A 22,715-nucleotide genomic window follows, 5' to 3' on the forward strand; every position below is an offset into this window, starting at 1 on the left:
GGGGGGGGGGGGGGGGGGGGGGGGAGAATTGTAGTCTACGATCACTCAACTTGTGTCTATCATTAAAAAAACTCTCTCAGAAAATTTATTTCTAAGTTAACCTTAGTGATAGCCAGCCATGCAGATAGTTTCGATCTCATATGATATTTACTTCTAAAAATTCTTCAAATCAGTGGCGGTGATTTTTCTTTATGCATCTAAAGCTCTAAAAAATAACATTTGATTAACTCAATAGCAACATGTCTCTCCAGAAACAATGTCCCCCTTAACCTGGGTAATTTTTATAGGTGCTATTTATTGTTGTCATGAAATTGCATTGCTATTTTGAGCACTTTAAGGTCTTCTTGTCAATGTTTTAAAAGCTGAGACTGAAATTTACTTCCTTGAAAAATATAAACTGAATATCTTTGGGTTTTGGATTCTTGATAGGACAAAACAATACATGTCATCAATACCACAACTTGCACTTTTTGACAATTATCAGCAGATTAATGGATAAGGAAATTATTTGTTAGTTGCAGCTGTACGTCAAACTGTTCAGTGAACTCGCCTGTCCTGTATGGAAGCATCTGCATTCATTCCATTTATTCATATCAAATTTATCCCCCGTCAATTTAATTCAAGACAGTATTGAGATAGAAGACTGTTTTATCTGGGGTTTTGGACATCTTGAAATTATAATTTAGCTTTTCCACTAAATGCTTTATTACAGCAAAGTGTTCACTGTTCACCTCTACCATTTGATCATAATATCCACACTGTCAATGATCATTTTCAAGTTTCTTGTGTGTAAACTAATGAAGGCCCCTTGGGCAGCAACTAACTAATACTTTCATTTTTGATGATTCTTTGAGAATCTTTTGGTTTTTTGATTTATCATTTTGTCTGTAAAATGTAAGAAAGTACTGAAAATGTACCTCAAAAATTCAAGAAACCCAATGTGACGTCTTTAAATAGCTTGTTTGATCTGACAAATAGCCCAACACCCAAAGATATTTAGTTTAGTACAGAGAAAAGCTGCAAATCCTCATATATGAAAACCCGGTACCACCAAGTTGTTGGCATCGATTATTAAAATTGTTGCTGATTAAATTTCTGCGTATTGACTAATCGATTAATCAACGTCATCTTTAAATTCATCATCCAGCTCTGAAGGTTTAGGACTTAGTTATGCTTTTAAAAAAATCTTGTAAACATGTTTTGAGACACATAATGGATGGAAGAATAAAGATAGGGCTGCTGCAGGAGACCAAGCTGCTGTTGTTGTTTTATGCCGGTCTAAGATAAAAGCCTGATAATGGCTCGACAGAAGAAGTCAGCCTGGTAATGACCTTGAGATCATAGTCTGTGAAAAGGTTTCATCCAAAATGAGGAAGTCACCATCTGGACAAAATAATTGTTCTGTTGAAATGCTGGCATCATGAAAGAAAAGCTCTTCTGTTAAAAGTTATGAGTCATCAATGTTTTCTTAAAAAAATGCTTGTTCTCATATACATGCGGTCATAATGCATAATCTCTGGCCCTTGTGACCGTTACTAGGAACCCGTTTTGTATAGACAATTGATGGATGCTCAGTGTGGTGACAAACTGCAGTGACATTAATCCAATGGTTGTAGATGAATTTTGATTCATAGGAGCTTCAAGTTATGGTATGTATTGTTTCTGTCAGATATAACAGCGTGGACAGCTCTTTGACACAGCTAAATGATCTGTGATGGACAAAAAGAGAAGTCACTTCTCTCACAAAAGAGACATGAAACTAGCTATCACTATGGAAAGTTGTGGAGTAGAGATGATTTGTTATTAGCTTTTAGGATCCTTGGAAATGAGAACTGTAGTCTATGATCACTCAACTTGTGTTTCTCACTAAAAAACTTACTCTCAGAAAATTAATTTCTGTTAACCTTAGTGAGCCATGCAGATGGCTACTGATTTACTCAGTAGCAACATGTCTCTCCAGAAACAATGTCCCCATTAACCTGGATAATTTTCATAGGTGCTATTTCTGAGTAGATAGTAGCTCCCATGGTCTACTAGTCTGTAGAGGGGCATTGTCTCTAGAATGACAGTCAATTTTCAATGTAAGAAGCACAAAAAAAATCCTGCGAAACCTCCATTGTATTGAGTTGGTGGCAGAAACTTCAGTGACGGATATCTCAATATCTCTGGGAATGAGACAATACGTATACTAGAGTCTGACCGATAAATTTGCTTGCCGATATTATCAATCATGTTGTATTCAGTCATGTTATGAGTGTTATTGCATAATTTGCTCTCCTGTTGGCAACAAATCCACCACAAAACACAGCAATCAGCCTTCATTATCTATCTGAATTTACTTTTTAATATCAAATTTCCATCACAGGATACTAACGGACTAGCACCTTTTAAAATTGTCTAGGGAAATGGTTACGTTGTTTCTAGAGAAACATCATACTGTATGATCGGGGCACAGAAATCTCTCATCTAGCCCAGTGAGTCTTTAAAGAGCATCTTAAATGGGAACTCCATTGATTTTATACCTCAAAATTAGTTTACTAGTCATGAAGAGTACTAATTAGCCAGTGGAAACAGTTGCATAAAGTCTTCAGTGGCTCTGAAGGAGCAATCTCAAGTGTGAGAATATATTGTCTTCTTGGCTTAGTATTTATTTATAACAGAAAGCCTGTGTAACAAACTGAAGGTTTGGGGGTTAACAGACAGTGAAGGTCTGATGAAAGATGCCATTGATTTGCATTATTGGAAATGTATGGTTCAGCATTTCCGGAGCATGACCTATAACTAGAGACTAAAAGACATCTTGGATCGATTTTGACAAAAAAAAGTGTTTTATGTCTGTCTCTCGCACCATTTCACAACTATGTAAGACTAAGAAAAGCAGTAAATTCTCACATCTCAAAACTTAAAAACAATTAATCGACTATAAAAATAGTTCAGATTAATTTTGTGGATTGACCAATTGATTCACTGACTAATTGTAATGGCTCTAACCTGCATAGCTTTGAAAAAGTTTCACACGCGGCCATTTTTGTTTTAAATAAAACTTTCACTGGATGCACTTCTAGATGAAACATTTACCCTGAATAGCAGTGCTGCCATGTTTTCATCCATATGATGGAGTGACAGGGATAGTTTCACCATACATCACATCCATCGCTTAACCATTTAGTTTGATAATTTTTAAACAGAAGACAACAATTAGCTGCCGAGCTGATGGCCGATAGTCGAAACCATCAGCAGCCTCATTATCACAAAATTTACCAGCCCTGAACTGGTGGGTGGTGTGATTTTCCCACTTTGGTGTCTGTGCAAAGCTACTGAAGCATTCAGTCTAGATAGATCCCTTCCTTCAGTGAAAGCCCTTCTTCACTCAATAAATCCAAACCATGGCCGCACTCATCACGTGTGTAGTCAAGCGGAAGAACTGACAGATTGATTAACTCAAGTCCAATATTGTGCATCAGTGAGAAGAAAATATCCCGGTCTGCTGCAACAGCACACAGCCGTTTGACTGATGAGCGCCTATCACTCCTGATCACAAGGCCTTGATCATACAAACACACGCAGATAGAGATTAGTTTTGTGCATGGATGGTAAACTATGAGCCAGGAGGGCCTTTAGAGCAGCAGGATCAAATGAGCCCTGCATACGTCCTCGGAGAATGTTTGTGCACAAAGATGACGGTGTTCACGTCGGTGTGGCTGTCATCTGATCTGAGCGGTCCACAGCGGAGAGATAGCCGTGACCTTTGTGCACAAAAGGTTTGGAAGTGTTTCCCGTTGAAGAATTGACGTGTTATGAAGTGGCTGTATTGAAGCTGGACGCTGACCTGCTGATAGGTCGGTCGATGTGTCACAGCCGATTTTGCACTCTCCACAAAGAAGGTGAAGAAAGAGACAGAAAGACTTGTTGGAGCAGAGAATGAATCCTGCACGCATATTTCTTATATTTCCATAGTGTACACAAACAGCCAACATCACTGCACCATATAAACAGGTTCATCCGACAGAATAAGGATGTATTTAACATGTATTCAGTGTTTGAATGCTACAAAAAGGCCCTGCTGTTGACTAATGCATTGATTCTAATGCATTGATTCTAATGCATTGATTCTTTAGTAATTAGTAAGTAATTGTTTGTCCATAAAAGGTCAGAAATGCCAATAAGAAGTTAACAGAGCTCAAGGTTTACAGAGCACTGGGCTTACCTTCTGTGGTCTGACCAACAGTCCAAAATGTAAATTCAAACTTATAATAAAAAGGAGAAAAGCAAATTTGAGAATCTGGAACAAACAAATGTTTGGCAATTTTGCTTGAGAAATGATTATCACATTTTCTGGCGATCAACTAATTGATTCACAACTCATCATTTCAGCACTGCTACATTTAAGTAGATATGCTGCCACAATCTCAGAAAGGGACTTCTATTGTTTCCGATTCCCATTGCCCAAGAAAAATAGTATTAAGTATCTGCTTCATAACACACACCTGTCCAGCAATTATTGCCAAATGCATTTTTTGTAATGTTTATTTTTATATTTATTTTTATTTTTATTTTTGTTGCTAGAAAGCAACACATCATCCCATCCTCAGAAACCCTGTTTTAAATCTTAATGGCTTTTAACAATGGTTCAAAATTTTTGACTTTGCCATCTTTGGTGGTAGTATCAAAAACAACAGCAGTGCATATTGTAACTGTAAACTGTATTACAGTGTGGAATTAGACACACATTCTGACCTTAACTCAAATAACATGGAAGATGAACTTAAGAGACAACAGTATAATACACAAAATAGTAAGTTGTTTTAACTTACTACTTTATTATTTGACCCGAAGATTGTTTGTATGGTGCCAACCCTTCTATATTCTGCCATCTCAAAAGATCCATTAGTGCATTCTGGGAAACAGAAACAAGCAGTAGGCCAATATTATGATGGCAGCAGTGCCTCATGCATTTGTAACATTAAGCAGAAATTACAGCATAAACGCTTTGCACCTGAAGAAACGTACCCAAGTAAGAAGTTGGCACAAAATTATTCGTTTAGCCATGTGTACATCATATACTATTTACTTAACTATAGGGTGACCAGATGAACAGTTTTGCTTAAAAACGTTCTTTAAATAGCTAGTATTCTCAAACATTGCTGTTTTCCCTCATATTGTAACATGGCTGCTTTCAGTTAGTGGTTCATACTTGAGTCATAGTCAAATGCACACAACACTAAAATGATTTTTAAAAAACACTGTCTTGTCATGAGCAAGAGTGAATTCAGAGCAGCGAGCACCTATAATTAGGTGCAGAACATCCTCTAGGTACAGTTTGTTTATGTAATGTATCACTTTTTTCTTTATCTTTCTTGTTTCATACCTGTTTCATACATTTCCGCTCTGTTTCATATTTCTCATTAATTATCAGGTAGATATGTTGACTACTAACTTGACTACTAAACAGAAGTGAAATAAAATCAGACTAAACATATCCCCCGTTTTCTACCACTTCACCCTCTCAGTGTTGCTTCACCTTGTAGCTTTGCAGCCTAAAGTGTATTTGTCTTTTACAAATCCTCCACCATTTAGGTGGAACAGAGCATAAAATCAGCAGATCAAGCTGGTCTCATGTGGCGCGTCCAAACCACAGTGGGGGTCATGCTCAGTAGCTGCATTAATGAGTTTTGGAAGGAGTCATTTGCCCTAATTAAGGCACCAGCCAGCCACCGAAGCTCCACCTGGTTTCCTCAGAGAGCCGACATGGCTCCATCACATTACTAACCACCTCACCTCCTGCCTCCTCTGTTCCTCTGCTTTCATCTTTCGCATAACCACTTTCCTCTATCTCTGTGATTGCTGTGGACGGATTTGAAGATATTCTCTTGATTAGTAGGGTTTGATGCCTTTCTGCTGAGCACAATATATGATTTTAATGTGGTTATTTTGCTTTAAGCTTAAAAGAATCCAGGAACTTTAGACTTTCTAAACAAGCTGTGAACACATCACAGTATAAAATACAGCTTTGAACCTGCAGTAATGCTTTGTAGTAAATATACACTATATAACTGGTGTCTGTTTAAGGGATTGTGGTTAGCTCTCTCTTATTTTATAATGAGAAATGGTTCATCGGCGTTACCAGGGTGAGCTCATTGTATATTTCTGTACAGTACGTGAAATAACTTTGCAAATGTTACACTATGCTCTGTCTTGGCTGAGCTGAAAGATACAGATATCAACTTTTACAAATACATACACAGTTTTAGCCTCTTCCACCTTTTGGCTGGTCTATTATTAAAAATGTTGGCTGATTTAGTAATAATAATACAGGTAACAAAGTGCTTTACAACAATCAATGCAAAACAATAACAAGATGAATAAAAATCGGCATCCCACAGTGGTTTACAACAGTCAATCTATAAAACAATCTATAAAACATAAACAAGTTAATACACAAATAAAGGAAAAATAGAATAATGTACACAGTAAAAACATTTTTGTAAAAATGTGTCTTAAGAAGTGAGATAAAATCAGGGACAGACTGAGCCTAATCTCATCTGGTTAATTGTTCGAGAGTGTAGGGGCCCTGACAGCAAAGGCCCTGTCTCCTTTGGTTTTTAGTAGCCTAAACCTTGGAATAACTTGCAATGCACAGATCAGAGGATCTCAGTCTGCGTTCTGGCTCCCAGGGGGATCAAAGCTCAGAGATATAGGGAGGGGCCCATGCCTGGCTTGAAAAGTAAATAAAAGCATTTTAAAGTCAAACGACACAGGCAGCCGGTGCAAGGATGCATGTGAGTGGTGTGGCCACAATTTTTGCCGCAAGTTAAAAGTCAAGCTGAAGCGTTTTGGACTAATTGTAGGCGATGAATTGATTTCAGACTAAGAAAGGTATATAGGGAGTTACAATAGTCGAGGTAGGTAGTTTGCCTGGGTTTGCTATGATTTAGCGTAAAGAAATAACAAATTAGGTTTAAATATTTCACTCAATGAAAGTGTGGACATTGAAAGTTTAGTATGGAAGCGGCATCAAATCTGTGATACTGTCAAACAGTGAGGGGTATTTTTAGGTAACATTATGGTTTCAGTGTTTCAAGCAAAATATTCACAAATGTGATGAATATATGTAAGGTATGCATAATTTTTGCCAACTCCAACAGTTAGTTAAGATGTTTATGACAGAAGAAAAAAACTGCACACTGTGATTGATCAGTATTTCTTAAAAGTGAATTTGAGTAAATTAATCTGTCTTCAAGGGAACGTAAATAAATCTTTAATTCGACAAAGGACCTATATTCCTTTGATAAGTTGAACCAAGACAGATATTGTAGTCTTGCAGCATATTTATTGAAATTAAATTACAGTGCAATTGAAGCAATAATTTAAGTAAATCATGAACCAAATAAACACCATATTCTGATTATATAAATAGAACTTGCTCTTGGTTTAAGTGGGTGTAATTTAGGGCAATATTAAAATATCATGAGAAAATGAATTTGTCGACCATCAGCTATGCTGCTTATCCTTTGGTAGCTCTTTCTTTATAATCTCTGGGTAATGTTAGGTAATTTTGGGCAATGTTGCAAACCAGTGAGCATGACTGTTTCAGGGCAATATTGTTATTTTTGCATCAATATGATAATTAATTTGCTCAATTCATTTTAGCTCAAAAACAAACACTGGCTATTTTATCCAGAAACTGTTTCTGAATTGAATTTTCAGATAATTTGACTAAACTACAATATACTATGAAAGAGGATTTTACCCATACTGCTCATACTTAGTGTCATTGCAGTTGGCAATAGTTTCAGAGCTCAGAGGGGATCAAGTTTAAGGTTTCAATGTAATTTTGTAGAAGACTGTTATTCCAAAGTTGCTTCAACAGTCATTATTAATATCTGTTCTCAAATTTACATGGACTGCTGATGCTGTGACTTTCTCTCAGTGAAGAAGGATTCCTTAAGTTCACAACACTTTCCCTTGAACACTAATATAAACACACACTGAGCATCTGAGAAAATCGTTGAGAGTGTCTCAGGTGCTTCAAAATGTGGATTGATCAGGACAGCTCAGAGTTTTCTTCAGACTCAATTGACCTTATTGATCTGGTGTTATCCTCCCAGGAGGACGAGGTTGTGCTGTTCATTATTGGGCCTTCTTTCACAGCAGGGATCTCTTTATCAGCTAGTTTATAGCTCCACAGACAACTGCTATACTATATAAGATAGGAGTGACTACCCACACTGCGATCTGGGCCTCTCTAATTTTAAGAAGCGAGAAGGCCATGAGGTTTTCTTACTGAGAAGGTTTCCTGGCTACTTGTGATCCTGTGGAGTCCGGTGAACGGAGGCTGGCAATAACACTGCCAGGGTTAATGCTTCCAATCCTACCGGGGCCACCCATGCTAAAAATGTAGGCACTCACATCCATCATAGCAGTTTTAAGTAAGTAAGAGGAAGCTGAATGGTTGAAAACTGTTGCGGAAAGTGGTGATGGCTGTTTCAGATTTAGGATTTGATATATATTGTCTCTCTCTAAAGGTATATGATCCTATTTACTGGTGAAAATAGAAATGCCACTTAATGTCGCACCAGAGCACCAGTATCTTAGACCAAAACAACCCTGCTCTTCAGCCCTCCAGACTCCATTGAGAACATTTATCTAGCATATCATAAAAAAACAATTCATCAACTCATCAAAACTGTCTTTGTTAGTCTTTCTACTAACAATCACCAACTCATAATAAACCCTTAATTCACCGAAATATTCTGGCACTATGCCTTAGCCAGTAGCCGCGAAACAGGCAATAATGGCTCAACGTAATCCTTGGGGACAAATGTGTCTGATAAAGTAACTTGCGTGCACTAAAACTGCAGCCGTCACCATTAGTTAGATAGTTTGTGTTAAACAGCAACATTTAATTTGTTGTTTTTTGTTTAAACAGAAACAGCCATTATGTAGCTCTCCCTAGCCACCAGACAGCATTTAGAAAAAAACAATAATTTAGCTCAAGCTCATTTTCAAATCATGTTGCTATGTTCCAGAATGTATTTGCCATCTGCCACCTTGGCTTCAACTAGTTTCTATTTATATAAAATATAAAGTAAAATCTGGACTGGCGACCTTGTCCAGGGTGTACTCCACCTCTCGCCCGATTTTGTCAGATTAACGTAAAACAAACACCCCTGTCTCATTACAAAGGTGCTTGCAGAAGCTTTTACTTCTTTACTTGCTCTCAACATCTCATTATCTAAGGAGTACAGAACTGGGGTCTCTACTTTTAATACTATATGGCAATGGCCACAAGGCAAATGGTTCATTATATGGACTGGATCTTTGCTTTGAATGCATCAACTTCTCTTTTTCTGATATTTGCTGGAAAAATTATGAATAAAAACGGGGAATAATACATCATTAAAAAACAAATAATAAGTGATTTCCCCAAGCCCACACTCACTCTCCTGTTATGGTGAAATCCCATTTGATCCTCTTTCAATGTCTGGTTGCAAACCTCTGAAGGCAAGCAATGTTTTTTTTAAAGAAAACATCTTGAAAAATTTCATCTCAATTGCTCTCACAGATGTCCCCCCTTCCCTGCCTTTCTCACATACAGGTATTTAAAGCTCCGGCTGCCATGTTTAGGTGGCTGTGATGTAACTGGTGGGATTTCAAATGTAATTCTGGTGTCGAGGAGGGACTGCTCTCGTAAATGTTTGATGAACAACGAGGCACTCTGCTCGGACCGCTCAGATGCTTCCCGTGCTGCCCACGTTGGAAAGGGCTTTTTAAAGAGTCAACCGTCTCTATCAGGGCCACGTGGAGGTCCTAGGGTGCGCATGAATCAGACGGTGGTTACGATATAAGTGTGTGCGGTTCTGCCAGCACTCACACACATACAGTTGCATCCTGTCTTTCATACACTCCTTTCTCTTCCTTCCTTCATTGGATCTTATTCCCTGCCTCCTCACATACTCCCCTGGGAGCCAACACTACAGTATTGCTTTTTATTGGACATTTATCCCAGTTGGCAGGTGAAGTCGGGCACTTCTCACTCCTACACAATCTCTCAGACCTTCCGCCAGTCATAAACACAGCCCCAATATGACTAGGCCCGATTCCTTCACTTATTATCATTTATTTAAGGTCTCAAAGGCAGGGGGAAAGCCGGTGGGCGTGCCCTGACAGCGAGGCAGCAGAGCGTGGCGTTTTACCATCTGGGCCACACTGGGATCAGCACAACACGAGTGCCTGATCTAGATACATCACTAGCCATCAACGGCTTCAAGACACTCGCTGCCTGTCATACAGAACAGGACGGGCGACAGAACGCTCGCCCCGCAGCTAGCATGATAGCTGGAGCTTCTCCCCCCCTCTCCCCCTTCGTCTCTCTCTTTCTCTGTCAGCTGTAAGTGATGCTCTACAAAAAATATCCCTTTTAAGTATCTCAAAATCACACTGTCGGCTTGGAAAGTGGCTGCAAAAAGTTTGTTGTGGCTCTTACTTCATGAAGCATGATGGCTTAGTTCAATTTAAATTCACAGTCAGTAGATTCAATGTGTGACATTGGAAACAGTAGAAAAAAAATGTGTCAAAAGTCCATAGAAAATTTTCAGACCTCTCCTCCAGCATAATTATCTTTTATTTTTGTATGGCAAAATAATATCTTCTGTCTCAATAATCATGCTGACTGTGGGTGGAAGTAGCATAACATTATCGTAGAGCTACAAAACCTCTTGGGGCGGAGGTCCAGGTGGATAGTTGTGTATCCAAAACGTCTGACTTCAAAACACAAGGTTGCCGTTTGATCCCTAACCTTAACCAACCTTAGCAAACCTTAACCTAAACCATATAGGTGAAAATCATTTAGAGAATTAGAGTTAAAATGTTAGAGCTGCAAAATATTACAAGTCTGTTTTGTATAGGCCTACATCTTCACACTTTATTACATATTGATCACCTGACATCTGTGTGCTGACAAGGACATAATACTCATAAACATCTTGTCGTACAAACATTATAATCACTTCACTGTCTTTTTATGTATGAAGTTTGTTAGCCGGGACAGCTTCCGGAAGAATGGTCCTGAGGAAAATACCCATTTGCATCATGGGTAGCTTTGTTGAAATGGGTTGGATTCAATTTTAAGGTGTTTCCCATTATTGTGCTCACTGAATCAGTCTTCTGATTTGACATGTCTTTTAATAGAGTTTTATATTTATACATTTTATGCCTGTATTACCTTTTGATGTGGTGCAAAATACTTTCAGCTGCTCCACAACAGTAGATTTTTGGGTAACGTATCCTGTTGGACTTCCTGCCGATCGCCAATGCACTCATATTATTTAGTCTTTCTGGGTTATCTCTATGAAAGCTTTATGGGATTTTAATGTAATATTTGGCAGGAGTACAAGCTGAGTGAGTGAGTGAGTGAAGGGTTTATTTCAGCCCCTTTGGGTGTTGTCAGCCTCATCCCTGTCTTCCTTTGCTACCGCCTCCTGAGACATGGACACTGTAAGAAAATGACACACAGTTAAAACCCACAAAGGCCCCCCCACTGACGTAACAGGCCGGGTTTCCCTTTCCTGAGTCTGAGCTGCTCCTCTGTTTCTTTCTTCTCGGGTCTTAGGCAGATGTGACTTGTCGTCTTGTGTGCATATTTAATTCCTTCAGAGCTGTTTAACCGTGGAGTACCTCAGTGGTGCCGAGCATCTGCTCTGTGATGGGACTCTTTGGTGCATTTATCCCTCCCCATGCAAAGAGCAAAGACTAGAGTGTCATGTAAATTTGATGGCAGCCTCCACTGTTGTTGCTGGCACCCAGGGAGTGCAAAAAAGTGAAAAATAGGTCCTCTCCTCCACCTGTTTTCTCTGTATGTTTGAAATATAAATGAGCTCCACTTTATGCCTGATTTTATAGTCTGTTTAATGTGGCTGCCTCAGTGACTGGATGAAATGGTTTTTTGTTAATCAAGTCAGAAGGATTATGGTTAAGCAAGTTGCCTGTGTCAGTGAGGGAGCTAATTAGGCCAGGTTTAGTGATGTAATAACTTTGTAGTTCCACTTTCTTTGTTGAAGTGGGCTGTGCAACTAATTTTTATGTCAACGTGTGTCTTTGTATTCTTGTTTTTCAGAAACCTGCTGGACAGAGACACGTTCTCCAAGTCTGATCCAAGTAAGCTTGTCTCCCATCAATCACACACACCAGCTCCCAGTAGACCAAACACACATACAGACACGTGCACATTAAATTCTGCAAACAGAAATAGCCAAAGACAAACATCCACCACATGCAGGCAGATTTTAAATGTACAAACACAGGCTTGAATGCACATGGACACACACACACTCACACTCTGCCTCGCCTGTGTGAATCAGTACACATTTGCATATGTCGGGGGTCGTATTCGTCACTGTTCTCTGCTCCCTACGTGAGTGAGGGGAACCAGATCATCCTCACACAAACCATTCAGTTGTCTTCTACAGATTAAAGGCCACTCACACAGACATGTACTGTACACACTCTTTACTCCTTTGACAGCAGGGGTTTAATTTGGCACTTGGTCCAGTGGTTTTTAAAGGCCCAGTCTGTAAAAATGAAGAGTTCTCATTTTCGAGAATCGGTTTGTGTTTAGCTAACATGTAAACAGTGGGGCTGGGTATCAAACCTTAATTCTCTTTTGACAACCTCTTTGCTGATCAGCCAGAAACTTAACCTCTTTCTTCTAAGTGGGAAGGAAAAAGAGAGCGCCCACCTTCACTGCAGAGTGAGACATTATGTTCATAAAACATTACATACATAAGCTTTCATTTTTGATGCTGCCAGGTAGAACATTGAGGTCGGTCCGTAGCACCTCTTTCCTGACCACCTTACCTACAGTATGCCTGTCAAGCAAATCGTGGAAGATGGCAAGCTATGATTGGTTGGAATCGTCTAATCTGACACAGTGACCAACTCAAAAGGGAAAAACATTGTACAGTCTGATCCTGGGATTATTCTTTAGTCAATCATTTCTGGCCAATCAGGCCAATTTTAGATTTTGATTTAGGCATGGAATGGCTGCTTGTGTTTAGACATTTAGCATTTTATGAATATAGAGAGAAAGATTATAGTCCCTTATATTAGTAGAAATTGAAAAAGGTGTTGTTCAGGTGTTGGTACCAAAACTCTCTTATCTTGTCAGTCTGATTGTTGAAAGTGAAACCAAGCCTGACTAAATGCTGCTCCTCTCATACGTAGACAAGCACACGTGCACACAAGCTTGAAGATTGTAGAGTAGTTCCTTGTTGTTTTTGTCGTGCCTGCTTTGTTTCCTGTAACAGACTGTGACAGTCCTGTCTTTTAAAAGTCTTCTAAAAATAAACATGAAGAAAATAGTTTCAGTTATGATGAATGATAAATTTGAGATATATATATATATATATATATACACACACACACAAGGGTTTGGTTAGCATGATTTTTTTTCCAGCATCCCCTTGTTCCATTACCTAAGCATTCAGCACTTTGCCACCTGGGTGCTGCACAGCGAACCCAGTGGTGGTTTTAGCATTGGTCGGTGTGTATGAACACATAATTGATGAGCTCCCAGAATTGCGAATTGGACCTTTTAAGTGTCAGGCGGTGGGAGAGGAGGATGAGCATCCCTGCCCGCCCCAACATTTATGCAAGGAGGCACTTGTGCTGCGTCCATGTCTCTGCTCTGCTGACAGCACTGGCCCCAGTCACACAGCATTAGACCGCCTCAGCAGAGCCACACACACACACACACACACACACACACACACACACACAGTGCACGCATTCAGGGCCTCAGGCAGGCTCATGCACCATATTCATATTAGCTTATAAAGCTGGACAACAATCCATTTTTTCTGTTTTGTGCATGTTTGCGTGTGTTTATATGAGTGTGTATTTTAGCTGTTGTTCCTGTGGTGCAGGAATGTGGATTTGCTTTGATCAGTGTTCTTCAGCAGTTTGGGAAAGGGCATTTAGCAGACATGAACAATATCTAAGTAAGTCAGTATCTCCTACATTCAAAACAGAGATGGTGTTAGCGGTGTTATTGTCAAGCTCCTTCCCTCATCATCAGCATGATGAATAGGAAGAGCTGAAAGTGTGTCAGTATGGATGGTGAGGATGCATCCTTATTTACAGGTGTGTGATTGATGTATTGCTTTCCCCCCACGCACAATAACGCAATGACCATGTGTCATCCCATGCTTCATTGCAAGATTAAAGGATGACTGTATATTCAAACAGCTGAGCCCTGGCTCTCTGAACACTATCCACCATGCAACATATACAACAACCAGACTGACAGTCGGACATCGCAAGTTTAAGCACTTCTGGCACCAGATGCAGGGTAATTAGGACATTTATTTCTTTGGATTTGCACTTCAAAACAGTGTGACATTTTCAACACAGCTGTGAGTCTGCAAAAATTCCCTTTGTAATAATTTTGTGTATTCTAAAAGATGAAATCTTAGTTTTTTGGTGGTGGAAATGGAATTCATCAGATAGGCCCAGTGATGATTTTCACTCACAGTCACAACTGTTAATGAATCCATAATTAAATCAGTCATTTCATCAGTTGATGGTAGCTCATACATTAACTCAGACATAAATTTACAATTAATTTATTCTGTAATTAATGATAATGCATGTCACCTCAGTGGAAGGTGTCATCTTCATAATCAGATGTCACAAGATTAAGTTTTTTTATTTAGTGTCTGATTGTCCTTGTGTAATTTTTTCTGTGGGCGTCCCTGCTGACAAGACCTTTTATGTTATGCTAGTTTTTATGCTGCAATAAAATAGTCTCACCTTTTGACTTCAATAAGCCTCTGTCCTGTAGATAAGATGTTAATTTCTGTCTTCATCCCTGAAGCTTTTCAAAGTTCAGATCTTTTTATTTTTGTACACAAACAGCAGGTTTGAACGGCATCAAGTCAGAAGTAACACTGTGATTATTGTTATTATTACTCTTTTTTTCTTTACTGTTTATATTGTGAAAGCAGTGTAACTATAAATCATACATGGTAGTTGGGTTTACATATATTTCATAACCTTTGTGGCTGTTCAATGGAAACATTGCTGAAAATCACATTTATGAGCAATCACAAAGCCTATAATGCTTTTTTAAAAAAAGAGTTTTCACTAGACTTGGTCAGTCTTCACTACTCCCTTTTGGCTAAACACCATTTATGGGGACAATATAATTCAGTTTTTTTCCAAGACGGAAATCATTCACTTCAGTATAACCGAACAATATAATAACAATATAATAACACTCTATATAGATGCAACATTTAAAGTATTGAACAAGCACACGTCAACTAACCAAGCATACGTAGTGTCCAGTGTTGTTTCTTGACAACTGACACACTACTTTATATAGACTCCCACATAGATGTCTTAATAAATTATTTATAAAGTGAACTGGGGGACTTCCTGCCATGTGACGGATGTGTGTGAAAACAGTGAAGGCTGCTAGAATACTAATGTAATTTTCCTCCATCATTTCTCACCGCTGTTATTCCCTCAGACAAAATGTACTAATACGACACATGTTGTACTGTAGAATTCATTAACACTGAGCCTTATGGCTATACCAGCCATTTACAGGCCACAGCATACATCGGTTGACAATGCCAAAGAAGGTTTAGGCTTTACCTAAACCCCAGGGAGTAAAATTCATCCATTGCATCATGCAACTGTGCACTAACAATAGCTACTTCAGTTCATTCAAGTTAAAGAAATAGTTGGACATTTGTAGAAATGCACTTATACACCTGCATCTGCGTGGGTTCTCTCAGGGCGCTCCGGCTTCCTCCAGCAGTCCAAAGACATGCGGACTAGGTTCATTGGTAGGTGTGAGTGTGACTGGTTGTCTGTGTGGCTCTGCGATGGATTGGCGACCTGTCCAGGGTGTACCCCGCCTTTCGCCCGATGTCAGCTGGGATTGGCTCCAGCCCGCTGCGACCCTGTACACAGGATAAACGGTTGACGATGGATGGATGGCACTTATTCACTTTTTAACCCAGAGTTAAAGGAGAAGATTGATCCAACTCGTATGACTGTACGGTAAATATGAAGGTCCCGCCATCAGCCAGTTAACCCATAAGCATAGCACAAAGACTGAGAACTAGTTTTGCTCTGTCCAAAGGTAACAAAATCTGCCTATACCAGCACCTAGTACGCTACGACAAGGACAGACAGAGGTTGTTGTTGTGGCCTTTTAGAGTTAGGGATTATTGTTGCTCAGGTGGAATGACTTGGAAACAGGTTGCTCTGCCTTCCTCATGAGGTGTATTTTGTTATGCTTTAATTTAGTAAATATCCACTTAGTAAATACTTAGGCTTAAGTTTTAACTGCTGGTGCAAGCAGCGCTTGGTAATTACTACAAACTCCAGTTTACCAAACAGGCATATGTATATTACCTTTATTAAATCAGATAATCTCATTTAGATCAAGATCTCTTTTGCAGGAGAGACCTCGGACAGCAGAAGAAATAAGAGAGATAAGACGCACAAGATAACATAATAACATACTGTATTCTGTCACAACACAAATATCCAAAACATACAGAATATTCTGTTGACTTTCGCCAGGAATATGTGGTTCAATTTGAAAGATTTTAAAGAATGTCTTACATTAGCATTTCCACGGTTCCACTACTTATGTTTTTATTATATAAACACTTTACCAGTTAAAACTGATTTCCAAGTGTCTGGTCCCGGGGGTTTTCAGAGTTGTGAGTTGCTGCCATGTGACAGATGTGTGTGTGAATACAGTAAAGGCTACAAGAATGCAAATGAAATGTCATTTTAGTGCCAGCTGATTGCCTAGCTGTATTTTCACTAGTGGTCCGTCATCGAATGGAGATGCTCGAATGTCAATAAGGAGGACTTTCCTCCACCCACACAAACACTCACTAACCCCATCCTCCCCCTCCCTCTCTCCTCTCCCCCTCTCTGAAATATCATCATGCTGCAAGGCAAAGTTCTAGTGACATTTAATTAGGGAGTTTTCCTCTCATGTTGGGGTCCAGGGAAAGAACACGCTCTCAGCTGACTTCTCAACGTTGTTTGTTCACTGTTAAATACTCTTCAATCAGTCTAATCCTTTCTTGTGTCTCTCCCCTCCTCTGTTTCTAATGCAACAGTTTGTGTGCTGTACACTCAAGGAATAGCCAACAGGGAATGGAGAGAGGTGAGTACAGGGGTGGAGGAATAATTTATAACCAGTGAATACTTCCAAGGAGGTTAAATGGCAGCAATGCAGCATTTCAAGCCATATTGAAGGAATACAATGAGCTTTCTTTTTTTTTTTTTTTTTTTTTTGTCTTCAGAAATGCTGGGTTAAGCCTTTTTGATCAATGTGTTGGCTTCTATTTATCACATTTAACCCAGCTCATTCTTGTTGTTTTGTTTATTATTTTTGAGCAACTTAGCAGTCACGCACAGGCATTTACTTTCAGAAAGTGTAGAAATGTTTAATGACATTCATGTCAAAAAGAGATTAAATCCTGTTAGTTCCTGGTAAGTATGAGCCAACTCGGACCCAAGTTCTCCAAATTAAATTTATTGTTTATTTATTGTGTTATTCGGGTCGTCTGACAATCTGTCTCTTTCAGATCAGAGTCCATTTCACAAAAGCAATTTGTAAGTACTGTTTATCGGCAGATCACAAATAGTTTACATTTACTGTCTGTTTTACACTGTGTTGCCGAAAGGGCAAATTTCCATATCCTGTAATGTAATGGATAAGAAAGGTTTCTATCTTACCTTATCTTGATTGTAGTTTGCAGATTGCTGATTAATTTGCAACAGAGTTCTGGCATGCTTGTACATGGGTCACAAGCATTGTCTTAACTAGTGAAACATGCCAAAATGAACTACAGAAAGTGATCTCACATTGCAAATTGCAGCTTGCATATTGTAAATGTTGTGAAATGGGCTCCAAGTATCATTTGATTCATAAGTTTTTCCATGGGTCCATTTTTAGATTTGGGACCTATGAAGTCCCAATGTCCTACTGGCTAAGGCAATATCACTCAGACTGGCCAACTCAAACTGTTAAATAAGTGTCAAATGATCAAAACATATCAGCCCTGTAAAGCTGTGATGTTCATTTCAGCTGGGGTTGTTACATACATTAAACAGGTTTATCCTACAGTGGAAGCTCTCGGACTCAGATTTAGAAAACATTGAACCAAAACACTTTGACACTGTGTCAACAGCACAAAGCTATGACAGGACTGTAGTCCTGGATTGTATTACATTTTACAGGGCTTTTACTTTTCTGGTGTCTGGTGTTTTCTGTTTGTTGAATGAGTCTTACAACCAGTAATCACACATCACCTATTTCATTTCTCTTCCAGTTTGGCAGAACAGAAGTCATAGACAACACCCTCAACCCTGACTTTGTCCGCAAATTCATCCTGGACTACTTCTTTGAGGAGAGGCAGAATCTACGCTTTGACCTGTGAGTTAACGATTGACTTATGCGTGTTGGTGCGTGTGTGTTTGTTTTTGTGTATTTGTGCGCTGTGCAGCCGTGGGTGAGAGTGCTGCTTTGTGTGGAGCAAAGTTGAGCTAAGACTGAAATATTCATGGTCTGCGCAGAGGGAGATGTAAGTCTTCTCCCTTTTAAATAAAAGACAAGTTTTTATGCCACTTTTCCACCAGCATTTCCATTTGAATTCATCCCACTCGTACAATACTTTGAGACAAAAGAGGGCCAAGTGCACACAGTGAATCAAACACTTGGCATTTTATGATCCATTTTCAGTATTGGTCATTTCACCTCGGTATCCTTTGAAAAGGCAAGTTTGTCCTCACAGAAGTATATTAATGGGATCATAAAGTTAATTTCCTGCAAAATTCTATTGATTTTAAAGCGATCATGACTCTTAACTAGTGCCTCAATCCATTTATTACATTTTTGTAAAAAGTGTTTAATTAAAATGTTTTCAAAATTATTTTGTTTTATAAATTTGAATCATGTTAAAGGACCTCCTTTCAACAGCAGATGCAGGAGATTGCTCGGTCTTAATCCATTTAGACCTAAGTGCAGCTTTTGACACAGTTGATCATACAATTTTAATTGACTGCCTTAAGCGTGTGGGTGGCTATCTCTGGGTCAGCACAGAGTCTTCTCACACCACTCAAATCGATGCTCTGTTTAAACAGGAGATTCTTGAGCTACCACAGCCGATAACAAACACCTCTGGGGTCCCTCAGATCTCATTTTGAATCCCCATCAAGTTCTCGCTCTTCATGCTTTTTTACTTTGTAGCATCAGTTGTTAACATAATTTGCAGTGTGTATTTTCATTAATATTGAGAATATTCACAGTTGTATGAGTTTGTTACGGACAAGGCAACAACTCAACACTTTTAAAAAGCACATGAATATCAAGAGTTGGATGTTCCTAAACTTTCTAACCCTCAAAAGGACCTCCTGACTCCTGAATTTGATCTCACAAGTTTTGGCACTCCTCCATCTAGTGACACAGTAGTGACTTTTTAAGGTCATACTGCACTTTTGACCTATAGTCAGAGACATGTTGAGGAATTGACTATTTACAGCAAATGGCTATGCAGTTAGATGTGGCAGAGAAGACTCTCTGCTCTTTGAGGGAGCCCTCAAAGAATCTGAGCAGCAGCGAGCATGCGATGAGATTGACATGAAGTTCGAACATTGTCCTGTTTGGTTCGTTAGATTCAGGTGTCTTTGAGACTGACAGATTTCCAAATGCATTCTGATGTATGACATTTAAGCAATTATTGTGGCTAATAATAGGATATTTATATGTTCTCTTGTCCACATCAGATACACCTGTATTTTAAGACACGATGCTGTTGAAAGTTATATTTCCTCATGTAGCCCTAAAAGTCGAGCTGTCCAAGTAATTATGGTAATGTGGATTTTTCTCTATTGTGTTCCAGCCTCACACATATTCACTGTAGTTTCCCATGATAGCTTATGAAATATGGAATGACTCTTTTGTTTGTTTACTTGTTGGCCTGTCAGCAGTGCCACATGCTGCTAATAAGCTGTGGGAGGTTACAGTGAAGGTCAAGGAGAGACACTAGCTGTTGTTCCAGCGTCGGTGTGTGTAAGCAATGCATTGTATTTTAGTTATAAATACAGTCTGGGTCAGACAATGTGTGTGTGTGGATACGTTTAGGCACGTAAGCACGTGTGTTCAGGTTTTTGTTTGTACTTTTGGGTGACAGTGTGTGTATATATAGAGGTGTGTGTGTGTGTGTGTGTGTGTGTGCATCTGAGCATATGTGTGTTTGGATATTTTATTTAAGGACGTGTGTGCGTTTTTATTTCTGTGCATGATGTGAGCATGCCTGTTCAGCGTTTTGTGTGCTTGGCAAAGCAAATATGAATAATTGGTGTGATATTTTGGATGTGTGAGTTTGTGTATGGTTTTATTGTGTGTGCGTGTGTGTGTGTGTGTGTGTGTGTGTGTCTCACCATCTGCTTACATTCCTGTATAATAGAGGAATGTAGTGCAGACTTTGCCAGAGTATCATGCAAGATGGTAAAAGCTGACAAGCAGTGGGGAGAGGAGATGGAGGATGATGGAGCGTGTGCCTGTGAGAGTGAGAGTGTGTGTGTGTGTGTGTGTGTGTGTGGCCTGGCCGACTTACTGCAGGGCTCGTTGTGAGTGGGTGAACATCAGCCCCCCCCACCCCCCCACCCCCCATTACTGTCCTCTGGGCTGATGGCCCTACTATGCCTTGCAGCGAGGCACACACACATACACATCCTTGCCCTCAGAACAAGAAAAAATCCCCCCAAAGACACACGCTTGCTCAAACACAGACACACATTTATACATTGCTACTCAGGTATTCTTTTGCATTCATGTTAAGCTGTAACATGAATGTACGCACACACATTTCTCAGATTTCTCATTACAGATGTAGTGGTTACTCCTGCACACTTCAGCCTCTGTCCTGAGGTCTGGAAGTCTTTTTACTGTTGCTCCTGCAGCTCCCACATGCCCTTCATTACCTCCAACCTCCCTCACTTCCACTCAGCGCTTCACATCCCTTCAGGACATCCATACAGCCAGATAGCACCGAGCTCCCTGCAAACCGCCAGTATAGCTGCTGCTGAACCATCCCACATTCTCTTTACCCGAAGACCCCAAAGCCACAACACACTTTGCTCCCTCTGTTGCTATCAGTGCCTGGAAATCCTGTTAAACCTCATGTCACTGCTGGCCATGTTCAGTGCTCTTCTTTGCTCATTTTTTTGGGGGGGAATTGAAACTTGAGATGCTCACTGACGCCAGTGGAAGCCCCTGGCTGGATGGTTGTCTAATCAAATGTGGCAAATTGGATCAGACCTCAAAAAATGAAGTGAAATACCCTCCCAAAAGGAACAGAAGAAGGATATGTAATCACATCTCTGAAATTATTTGCTGTAACATAAGAAGCCACTCTTTCATGATACCACAGAATCAGTTGATGCAAGTGAAAACAAGTGTAAAACAGCAAACATTCAATTTGTGCGTGAAACGATTGAGAAACCAAAAGGAATCACATAATACCTCTCCATTTCTGGAAAAATGGTGATGGAGCAGTGGATAAGACACATGCCCTTGGTGTGAGAGACCTGGGTTCAATTTCCTACTGTGACATCCACCAATGTGTCCCTGAGCAAGACACTTAACCCCTAGTTGCTCCAGAGGTGTGCGACCTCTGACATATGTAGCAATTGTTAATCGCTTTGGATAAAAGCATCAGCTACATGAATAAATGTAATGTAAAAATGAACTTTCTGCTGAAAATAAAAGTTTTTGTTTTTGTGTCTCCTTCCTTGCCAAAGTTATAGACCACAAATACAGCCAGGATCCAAAAAGACCCAGCAGAATCAGAAGCAATGAAATCTAAACCCAGTACACAGCCATCATTTTTTTGGCTGTGTACTTTTTAAATGCATTTCAATTAACAGATTTTCCACAATTCAAATGTAAATTGACATAATAAATGGTTAATTTACATTTAAGTCTGACACTTGTTTTAAATAAAAGTGAGTTGATTAAAATTATTAAATTAATCCTACAATTCACGAATGCATGCTTAGGTATCAACAAAACACATTTTTTCATGTCCCTCATGGAAATATTCATTACATTACATTTCACGGATGTGTTTTCCAAAGTGACATACAATAAGAGGAAAGTCACAGCTATATGACTGAAAAATCCATTATTTCCTTCCTTTTATAGCTGGAATGTAAAATACCACGTTCAGAATAATCTGTCAGGACTAGGGATGGGGATTGAGATCCGGTTCCAAAAGGACCCGGTTCCAAAATTTCTCAAAACCCGAAAATCAATAAGGTTCGAGCTTATCGATACTAATCTAATTTAATGTGAAACGCAATGGATAAGAAAATCATCAGGCTGCAGTCTCTGCCTGCTCCCTGTCGGCTCCTACACACACACAGCGGCAGCAGCAGAGCGAGAGGCTGCGCCGTCGCGCTGGAATAACGTTACGTTAGGTGCTCCAAACTACTGTAACGTTAGTTGATGACAGCTACACTCGTTACTGTAAGTACGTGCAATAAAACCTTCGCAAGTAATACTTTATCAATACACCTGTCTGTAAGGTAACGTTAAACATGTAGAAATGGTTAATTAAATCATCTCTGTCCTCAGTATCTCATCCTGTATGTTTTATACTAACACAGCTAACGCT

The 22,715-nt window shown here is 39.5% G+C and overlaps 2 protein-coding genes across 4 annotated transcripts in view; both read left to right on the top strand.

Moving 5' to 3' along the window:
• Positions 1–22,715, top strand: part of LOC123961144 (copine-8-like) — a 133,368-nt gene that overhangs the window by 4,517 nt on the left and 106,136 nt on the right. For all 3 annotated transcript variants that reach the window (XM_046036267.1, XM_046036269.1, XM_046036268.1), the window contains exons 3-5: positions 12,116–12,156; positions 17,151–17,197; positions 18,369–18,472. In XM_046036267.1, the coding sequence (XP_045892223.1) occupies positions 12,116–12,156; positions 17,151–17,197; positions 18,369–18,472 (192 nt within the window). The remainder of the gene's footprint in view (positions 1–12,115; positions 12,157–17,150; positions 17,198–18,368; positions 18,473–22,715) is intronic.
• Positions 20,543–22,715, top strand: part of LOC123962540 (alpha-1,3-mannosyl-glycoprotein 4-beta-N-acetylglucosaminyltransferase C-like) — a 30,001-nt gene continuing 27,828 nt past the window's right edge. The window contains exon 1 of the mRNA XM_046038729.1: positions 20,543–20,606. Within this exon, the coding sequence (XP_045894685.1) occupies positions 20,543–20,606 (64 nt within the window). The remainder of the gene's footprint in view (positions 20,607–22,715) is intronic.

Source organism: Micropterus dolomieu, linkage group LG22, assembly GCF_021292245.1.
Source record: "Micropterus dolomieu isolate WLL.071019.BEF.003 ecotype Adirondacks linkage group LG22, ASM2129224v1, whole genome shotgun sequence".
Lineage (NCBI taxonomy): Eukaryota > Metazoa > Chordata > Actinopteri > Centrarchiformes > Centrarchidae > Micropterus > Micropterus dolomieu.